The sequence below is a fragment of the Galeopterus variegatus genome, unplaced genomic scaffold (assembly GCF_000696425.1).
Source record: "Galeopterus variegatus unplaced genomic scaffold, G_variegatus-3.0.2 Scaffold4359, whole genome shotgun sequence".
Lineage (NCBI taxonomy): Eukaryota > Metazoa > Chordata > Mammalia > Dermoptera > Cynocephalidae > Galeopterus > Galeopterus variegatus.
Window position 1 is genome coordinate 121,385 of NW_007730470.1, and position 10,654 is coordinate 132,038.

The 10,654-nt window shown below is 35.3% G+C and overlaps 1 protein-coding gene across 1 annotated transcript in view; it reads left to right on the plus strand.

Annotated features, from left to right (window-relative positions):
- The window catches only part of LARP1B (La ribonucleoprotein domain family, member 1B), a 117,800-nt gene that overhangs the window by 73,556 nt on the left and 33,590 nt on the right, over positions 1 to 10,654 (plus strand). Inside the window, exon 12 of the mRNA XM_008587374.1 lies at positions 5,294 to 5,417. Coding sequence (XP_008585596.1) covers positions 5,294 to 5,417 — 124 coding nt within the window. The remainder of the gene's footprint in view (positions 1 to 5,293; positions 5,418 to 10,654) is intronic.

Here is a 10,654-nt window from a genome sequence, read left to right on the forward strand (position 1 = left end):
AGACAAATGAAAACTGAGAAAATTTATTTTCAGCAGATCTGCTTTAAAGAAAATACAAAGAATTTTTCAGCAGAGGAAAATTATTATGGAAGGAACTTGGAGATACAGGAAGGAATGAAGAGCAATGGGAAGGGTAAATATGTGTGTAGATTTAAATAAATATTGATGCTAAACAGCAAAGCTGGTATAACTTGATTATAGGACAAAGTAGATTTTTTAAAAAAAGAAAATGTAGTTTTATTAATATTATTTTTTACATTTTAGGATGTTGCAGAGCAGTTGGGAGGGAGGGGGAGAGGGGAAAGGAGAAGGAAATGGGATGAAAGGAGGAAGGAGGAGGAACGGTATTGAACTTGTGGCACCCCCCTCATTCCCACAGGGAAGACTGGGGGGCTTCCAGTGGTGGCTTGGCCATTGCTGGGCTGGGTGCAGATGTCAGGGGGGTGTGGCAAAAGCCCTCGCCCCCCCACTGTCCCAGCCCAGGAATGCGGAGCCCTTCTTCTTGTGGCTTGGTGGTCATTGCTGGTTGCACATGTTGGTGGGCATGGCTGAGGCCCCCCACCACCCTGCCTTGGGAGAGCCTGGGGCACTTCCTGCAGCAGCTTGATGGTCACTGCTGGGCTGGTTGCAAGTGTCAGGGTGGCTTGGCAATCACTGCTGGGCTGGCTGTGAGTGTCAGGGGGACGTAGCTGAGGCCTGAGGACCCCCACCACCCCAGGTCAGGAGAGCCTGGGGTGCTTTGTGTGGCAGCAGGACAAAGCAGATTTTTAAGGCAAGAAGAATTATTCAAGATATAAAGATAGACATTTTATAATCATAACAAGTTTAATTACCCCAGAAGATATAATATTTCTAAATTTATATGCATCTAATAACATCGTTTCAAAATACATAAGGCAAAAACTGACTGGCAAATCAGCCCATTCACAACCATAGTGGGAGATGTCAACACACCTTTCTTATAAAGGTGCAAGATGGAGCAGTCACACCAAAAAACCAATAAGGATATAGAAAATGTGAACAGTTAAGAAACTTGACTTAATTGATAAAAGTGAAAAACTACATCCAACATCTGCAGAATGCACATTGTTTTTAAGTACATGTTAACCATTATTTCATACCATACACAAAGAGTCATTCTAAATGGACCATAGATCTAAATGTGAGAGGTAAAATAAAACTTCTGTAAGATAATATAAGATAGTAATATATCCATGATCTTTGAGCAGGGAAGTTTACTAAACAGGAAATAACACAATGAAAGAAATGGTTGATAAATTGTACTACATTAAAATGAAGAACTTCTTTTTGTCAAAAGACATAAGAGAGTGAAAAGGCAAGTTAGATATTATAAGAAGATATTCACATTTTATAAAGACCACTAAAAATCAATAATAGACAACCCTGTAGAAAAATAGAGTAATGGAATTAATCACCTCACAAAAGAAGTTATCCAAATCAACAAATGTATTCAAGATTTTTAGCCTCATTAGTAATCAGAGAGAGATAAATATAAACCACAATGAGATAACACATACACCTACTGGAATAGTTACATTAAAAAAATTTTTTTTGACAGGAAGTTGCAAAAAATAGTACGTAGAGGTCCTATGTACCTTTCACTCACTTCCCTCCGAAGGTTACACCTTACATAACTATAGTACAATATTAGAACCAAGACATAGACATTTCTTATCACAAATGTATACGTATAGTTCTATGCCATTTTATCATGTGTAAATTTATATAACTACTATCACAATCAAGACACTGGACTATTTTATCACCCCAAAGATCTCCCTTATGCTATTGCTTTAGAGTCACACCCACCTGCCTCCCTTCCTCTATCCCTAACCCCTGGCAACCACTAATCTGTTCTCTATCTTTAAAATTGTCATTTTGAGAATGTTATATGAATGGAATCATACATCATGTGACCTTTTGAGATCAGTATTTTTCACATAATGCCCTCAAGATCCATCCAAGGTCTTGTGGTATCCATAGTTTGGTCTTTTTCAAAATGGCTAAAGATATATTTTTTTTTAATAGACTTTATTTTTTAGAGCAGTTTTAGGTTCACAGCAAAATTAAGCAGAAGATAGGTTTCCATATACTCCCTTCCCCTACACATGCATAGCCTCCTCCATTATCAACATCCCCCACCACAGTGGTACATTTGTTACAATTGGTGAACCTACATAGACGCATCACTATCACCCAAAGTCCATAGTTAACATTAGGGTTTATTCTTGGTCAAATGGCTGAATTTTTAGACTGATAATACCAAGTGTTGGTGAAGATGTAAAGTAATAGGAACTCTGATATACTTCTAATGGGGATGTAAATAGGGTCAGATATATAAAAAACTGTTTGGTATTTTCTAATAATGTTAAATATAAGTTTAGTGCCTGATTCTGCAATTCCACTCCTAAGTTAATACCCTCCCCACCCTCATGTATGTCCCTGTTCACCAGAGAAGTTGTTGTAGAAATGTATTTATAGTGGCTTATTTGTAATAGCCGTAATCTGGAAAAGACCCAAATGCTTATCAACAGTATAATGGATTTTTTAAAAAATTGTGGTGCATTCATGCAATAGTATAGAGCAGGGATAGACAAACCTTTTCTATGAAGAGATGAATAGTAAATAGTTTGGACTTTGTGAGCCACACATTGTCTGTGGCAACTACTCATCTCTGCATTTGTAGCAATGAAGCAGCCATAGGCAGTATATAAACAAATGAGTGTGGTTGTGTTTCAATAAAACCATTTATAAAAACAGACTTTGGCCTTTGGGGGCTTTCCTTTGCTGACCTCTGTTATAGGCACAAACCGTAGTTACATATACTTACATGGACGAATCTCATAAACATAATTTTGCATGAAAGAAGTCATACATTATGATTCCATTTTTATAAAGTTCAAAACAGGAAAATGAATCTATGGTGTTATAGTCAACATATTGGTTATTTTTAGGGATAGGAGGGAGTGATGGGAAGGGGCATGAAGAGAGCCCTAGGGTATAAAGCTAGTTATCACATTACCTGAATGGTGGTTACACAGTCTGTTACTTTTGACTACTCATTGAGATATGTACTTGTGATTTGTGCACTTCTCTCGTGTGTGTATACAGTTGTCCCTCATTATCCCCAAGACCACTCATGGATATCAAAAGCTAGGGATGCTCAAATCTCTTATATAAAATGGTGTAGTATTTGCATATAACCTATGCACATCCTCTCATATACTTTAAATCATCTATAGATTACTTATAATACCTAATGCTATGTAAATAGTTGTGCTGTATTTTTTTCTGTATTTTTTAATTTGTATTTTTTGTTGTTGTTTTTGTTTTATTTTTTCCAATATTTTCGTTCTACGTTTAGTTGAATCTGCAAATGTGGAACCTGTATTTACATAGGGCCGACTGTATATGTGTGTGAGAGAAAGAATGTGACAGGGATACTTTAATGAATTAGCTTAAAAAATTAAAAGCAAAACAAGAACACTATTTGTTTTCCCATCAGGTAGAATTGTGTTATTTATCTCTGGCATGTGGTAAGCATACAATAGTTGTTTATTGAATTGAATTGAGAGTTGCTAATAGCAAGCTCTCTAGCAATATAAGGGACAGTAAGTAATGACTCTGTTTTAGCTTAAATTGCTTATTGAAGACTTTTGAGGAAGTTATTTTGGTGTGGAGGCAAGAGGTGAAGTAATTATTTAAGGTACTTTAATAAAGAGAAGATAGATATAGTGTACAAGGCTAACAGGAGCTAATAAATAGTCTGATCTGACAAGTTATTATTCGTGTTTTAGACAGGAGAAGATTCTTTGGTTAGCCATTAAAAGCAAGCTTACAACTGTCTTGTAATGATATTTAATTTGCTTTCATCAGACATACATACATATATATATATGTGTGTGTGTGTATATATATATATATATTTTTTTTTTTTTAACCTACTTACACCCTCTTTGGTTGTTGCCTTGTAATGAGTCATGTATCCATTAGCATCACGTAGTGTAGATGTGATAATAGAGTTTATTGGGGAAAACTTAAGAAGAAGTAGTAGAGTGTAAGCAGTCCGTCAAACTCTTTTGTTATGCTGTAGCTTAGGTCAAGCATGGTCTTCATCCATCATGGCCAAATGAACTTCCCATAGAGAATGGCCTCCACCTCTGTAATGCTCTACATATTTGTAGGTCGGGGAACATCTAAGTGACTATGTATCAATAGAAAGGGGGAGCCTCCAGAGCCCCAGAGGCAGGGATGGGCCTATTCTCCCTTTGAGCTAACAATTCAAACCCACTGAGCTTTCTTGCTGCTAAGATACTAAAAGGGGTTTCGAAATGAACCTATCACATGTATCCCATTACTAGAAAATGAAGTGAAAATCTCTTGATCTGATATTAGATAAAGGTTTTCGAGTAGTTTTCTTCAACCTCGTTATCATGCCTTCTTGCTACTGGTTCTACACAGATTTTGTCATTTACTTAATTACTTTCTTTTTTTTTTTTTTTTCCTTTTTGTCTTTTTTTTACTGACCGGTAATGGGATCGCAACCCTCGGTGTCACGCCCGTAGGGATCGCAACCCTCGGTGTTGCGCCCGCACCGCGCTCAGCCAGTGAGCGGGAACCGGTCTCCACATGGGATCCGAACCCTCGGCGGGAGCGCCGCCACACTCCCAAGCGGTGCACTCTCCATTGCGCCACCGGGCCGGCCCTACTTAATTACTTTCTAATAAACACATTGCTTTTTCTAAGCTTCTCATCTTTGCTCACATTACCTAGTCGAAGATGCTTTTTCCCTTTCTTTAAATTCTCATCCTTAAGAGCTGCTTTTGTCCGATCAGATGATCTCAGTTCTTATAGCAAATACCACTTTTCATATACTACCTAATATTATTGGTTTTTATGTGTACATTTCTTTCTGTCTAATTTATAAATTTCTTAAGGGTAGGGAACGTGTATTAGATTACTTTGTAACCTCTCTAAATACCCTGGCAATCTTGTGTGTAAATGCTCAACAAATAGTTAATGATTAGTATATATGCTTATAATTCTTTTTAATTATAAAATATTCATAATATTTTAGGGTTCTCTATGCCTCTTTTAGACTCTGAATATTAATTGTTATTAAATATAATGCTAGATTCTTCACTAGAACATCTTTTTTACTCTGCTGCAATTACTTCCTGTTTTACGAGCTCATTTTTTGAGGTTGGTATCAATTGTCTGTTAGTTACTCTATTAGCCAGTTTAGTAATTAGATTCCTCCATTCTGCTTCAGCAAGAAGTTGAGAACTTTAAGAAGCTAAATCTCATTAGTAAAGAGCAGTTTGAAAACCTAACACCTGAACTTCCTTTTGAGTCAAACCAAGAAGTTCCTGTAGCACCTTCAGAGTCCAGGCAAGGTATGTAAATCTGCTTTTGTACAAGTGTCTGAATAGTTAAATTAAAGCAGTTCTAAAGTGTTTTAAAAGATTGCTCCTTTTTTATTTGTGGAAAAATGTTAGGTATCTGTTAAAATACAAGAATTTTAAAACTCAACTTTTATTTATCCTTTGGTGAACTTCAAAACGTTTTAGAGACTTGAAAATATAGTTCATAGTTTTGTAAGACAGCCTTGTAGTAAATGTACAAAGTTTGCATCCCACCTTACTCCAACTGTGCCTGAATAGGCATGTAATCACAAAGGTGACCTAGGTGTCATTTATTATACAACTGGATCATGCTCAAAACCAGATGCTTACTTAGAAGTAGGCAAAATTGGTTGGTTCTTTATGTATCTGATGTGATTTTGAGATTGTTGGGAATATCCCTCTTCCCATAATAAATTAAAATGTGCACTGACTTGCTGATCCTTAGGATACACCACTGGAGTCATTCTTTTGTTTTAAGGCCCAGCCCTGTGTGAAAATGTTAAGTACATTTGGGAGATTCATAAATTGAATCTGACATTTTCAGGCAAATGTAACTGATTTTGTTATAGTCCTTCCTGAAGGCAGTTTAAAAAAAAAAAAACATCTCTCCAGAGTACTGAGGCATGAAAAAAAAAAGACTTAAAAACTTCAAACATATACAGAAATGGAGTGAATTGTGTATAACGAACCCCCTACATGCCCTTTACCAAACTTTAACACTTTGTCATCTCATACCCAATTTTGTTTCATCTCAACTCCAGTCACTCCCTCTGCCTCTCTCTGTCTTATTTTGAAACAGACTTCCAATCATATTCATATTTTTATCCCTAAATATTTCAGTATATGTGTCTTTAAAAATATAAGAGCTATCTCTTATATAAATAACAGTACCGTTATCATGTCTAATTGACAGCGATTCCTTAATATCACATATCTATTTAGTGTTCATATTTCCTCATCCATCACTTTTTTTTTCAGTTTCTTCAAATCAGGATCCACATAAGATCCAAACATTTCAAAATCTCTGTTAGTCTATAGATTCATACTATTTTTCTGCCTTACAATTTATTGTCCCTTGAAATTTATTACTGAAGAAGCTGGGTTGTTTTTCCTATAGTTTATCACATTCTGAATTTTACTGATTGCATCCCCATGGTTACATTTAAATCTGTTGTCTAGTCCTGAATTTTCTGTAACTAAGTTCGATATAGAGGCATGATCGGATTGAGATTTAAATTTTTGCAAGAATGTCATATGTAGTATTGAATACTTTTACCAGGAGGCACTTAATGTTCTATTGTCTCCTTTTTACTGATGTTAGCAGCCATTGATGATCACTGAGTGAAACTTTTATTTCACTAGGGGTTGCAAAATGGTGATAATTCTATTTTTTATCATTGCTTCTTAATTTACTATACTTCCATAAAGAGAATACTTCCATAAAGAGAACTTCCATAAAGAGAACTTCCCTGAATTGACTGTTTATCCTGAGATAGAGTTCTTACAGAAAAGGGAATGAAAGCTTAATTCTTTTTCTTTGTTTACTAGTTTTCAAAGTAATTGGTTGGTTCCTTAATATCCTGCATAGGTGACCAGTGAAGTTTAGTTTCTTGTTTGTTTTGTTTTTAAATTATCATTATAAACTAATAAGTATAATAGATGGGTTTCACTCTATTATAATTATTATTGCTGTTGATACTTGTGCTAGTTAACAGTTTATCAACTTTTAGCTCCTAATTCACCTTTCATTTCCTTGCTCTGTATTAATGGAATTAGATCGTTAACTTTCTCATTTGCCAGTTGACACAATTTTGAGCTTTCTCAGTACTAGAGTTGCTACAGAGTCGGCTGTTGTTTCTAGGCCTTTTTAATTGAAAGAGCTAGAAAATGTTTTTTTTGTTTGCTTTCAGACTTCCACATCTCTAAATATTAACTCCTTCTTTCCAGTTGCACAGGTCAAAAATCCTTGGCATTACACTTGATTCCTTTGGTTTTCAACCTGCATATCTTACTTATTGGCAAATCTAACCACTTCTCACCTTCTCCGTTTCTGTCACCTTGTAAAAGCCACCATCATTCTCCCATGGTTTATTATAATAAGCTACTAACCTGTCTCCATCCTTTCATCTGACTACCATATAGGATCCAGAGTTATCTTTTTGGCTTACTTTTTAAAAAAATTATATATATTTGAGGTACACAACATGATGTTTTGATATACATAGTGAAATGCTTTTTTTTTTTTTTTTTTTTTCTTTTTTGTGTGTGTGTGTGACCGGCCGCACCACCGCACTCAGCCAGTGAGTGCACCAGCCATCCCTATATAGGATCCGAACCTGTGGCAGGAGCACTGCTGCGCTCCCAGCGCCACACTCTCCTGAGTGCGCCACAGGTTCGGCCCTATATAGTGAAATGCTTTTGATAGTCAAGTAAATTAATGTACCCATCATCTCATATAGTTACCCCTTGTGTGTGTGTGTGTGTGTTTGTGTGTGTGTGTGGCCAGAGCACCTAAAACCTACTGTCTTAACAAAAATCCCTAATATAGTATATTATTAATATAGTTCTTATGTTGTTCATTAGCTTTCTAGACTGATTCATCCTACATATCTGTACCTTTGTATCCTTTGACTTACATCTCCCCATTCCTGTACCTCCTCCCCCAGTAAACACTGCTTTGTTCTCTATTTCTTTATATTCAACTCTTTTTTTTGGCAGCTGGCTGGTATGGGGATCCGAAGTCTTGACCTTGGTGTTACAAGGCTATGCTCTAACCAATTGACCTAAGGGCCAGCCTTTTTTTTTTTTTGAACTCCTTATATGAGATCATGTAGTATTTTTTTTTTTTTCTGTATTTGGCTGATTTGGCTTAGCATAATGTCCTCCAGTTTCATCCATGTTGTGGCAAATGGCAGGATCTCCTTTCTTAAGGCTGAATAATATTTCATTGTGTACACATCCCCCTATATCTATGCATCAGCTGAAGAACACTTCAGTTATTTTCATCTCTTGACAATTGTGGATAATGCAACAATGAACATGGGAATGCAGATATCTTTACATGGTGGTGATTTTATTTCCTTTGGGTATATACCCACAGGAGGAATTGTTGGCTTATATGGTAGTTCTATTTTTAATTTCTTTAGGATTCTCCATACTGTTTTCTACAATAGCTACAGCAATGCAACTTTTCATATACCTGTTGGCCATTTTTATGTCATCTTTGGAAAATCTCTATTCAGTTCCTTTGCCCAGGTTTTAATCAGATTAGTTGTATTCTTGCTATTGAGTTGTTTGAGTTCCTTATAGATTTTGGATATTAACTTCTTGTCAGATGTATGGTTTGCGAATATTTTTTCCCATCACATAGGTTGTCTCTTCACTCTATTAATCATTTCCTTTGCTGTGCAGCTTTTCATTTCGATGTAATCACATTGGTCTATTTTTGCTTTTGTTCCTGGGCTTTGGGGATTGTATTTTTTTTTAAATTAAGGTATAATTTGCATTCAGTAAATTTCACACCTTTTGTGTATATAGTTTTGGGAACTTTGATATATGCATACGGTCATGTAAACACCACCTAGTCAAGTTACAGAATAATTACATTATCTCCCCCCAAATTCTTCCATACCTTTTTGTAGTCAACCCCAGGCCAAGCTTTTGGCAGCCTTTTAAAATTTTTTCTGTTCATATAGTTTTACCTTTTCATTTAGCATATGATGCTTTTGATAGTCATTGATGCTTTTGTGTGTTGTTTGTTTGTATTACCTTTTTATTGGTAAGTAGTATTCCATTGCATGGATGTAAACAGTTTGTTTGTTATTCATTTTTTAGGTGAAGGACATATGGATTGTTTTCAATTTTTGGTGTTAATGAATAAAGCTGCTATAAATATTTACCTATAAATGTTTACATGAATATAGGTTTATATTTCACTTGGGTAAAAGCTTAGGAGTGGCATTGCTAAGTCATACAGTAAGTGTTTGTTTAGCTTTATAAGAAACTGCCTAACTTTTCCAAAGTGGCTTTGCCATTTTACGAATGTGTGAAGGTTCCAGTTGCTCTACATCCTCATCAGCACTTGATATTGTTAGTTATTTTTTAAATTTTGCCATTTTAATAGTAGTATCTCATTGTGACTGATGATGTTGAGTATCTTTTTATGTCCTTATTTGCCATCGGTTTTGGTGAAAGTGTCTGCTCAAATCTTAAGACATTTTTTTTTATTTGGTTGTTTGTTTTATTATTGAGCTTTGAGAGTTCTGTATTCTGGTTACAAGTCCTTTATTACGTATGTGATTTGTACATATCTTCTGTCAATCTGAGGCTTATCTTTTCATTTTTAAGAGTACCTTTTGAAGAGCAAAAATTCTTATTTTTAATGAACTGCAATTTTTCATATTTTTCTCTTATACTGTTATGCTTTTGGTGTTTATTGAAGAAATCTCTGATAAATTCACAAGATTTTCTTCTAAGTTTTCTATTAGAAGCTTTATATTTTTAGTTTTTATTTAATCCAGGTATCTAATCAATTTTGAGCATTGTTTTCGTTTGTTTGTTTTGGTGTATGATGTAAGTATGGACATGGATGTCCAATTATTCCAGCACCATATTTTAAAAGTCTATCCTTTCTCCATTGAATTGATTTTTCACCTTTGTTGAAAATCTACATGTCTGGGTCTCTTTTTGGACTCTATGTTCTGTTCATCTGATCTCTGTGTTTATCCCTTTGCTCCTAGCACAACTTGATAACTTTGGAAAAGTTAGGTGCCTTAAAATCAGGTAGTATGAGTCCTCCAACCCTTTTCTTCTTTTTCAAAACTGTTTTAGCTATTCTAGTTTCTTTGCCTTTTTATATAAATTATAGAAATAGCTTATTGATTTCTACAGAAAATCCTGCTGGTATTTTGACGGGATTGAATCTATAGGTTAGTTTGGGGAGAATTAACTTCTTAACAGTATCGAATCTTCCAATTATGGGCATGGTATACATCTCCATTTAGATATTTTTGTTCTTCAGTGTTTTTCAGTTTTTGTTGTATTTTGCCCCATATTTTGTTATCCCTAAGTATTTTTTTGGTTTTTGGTGCTATTATAAATGGTACTTTAAAATTTTTACTTTTTTTTTTGTCCTTTTTGTCTTTTTTCATGACTGGCAATGGATCGCAACCCTCAGTGTCAGTGTCACACCCGTACTGGACCGGGACCGGCAACGGGATCGCAACCCT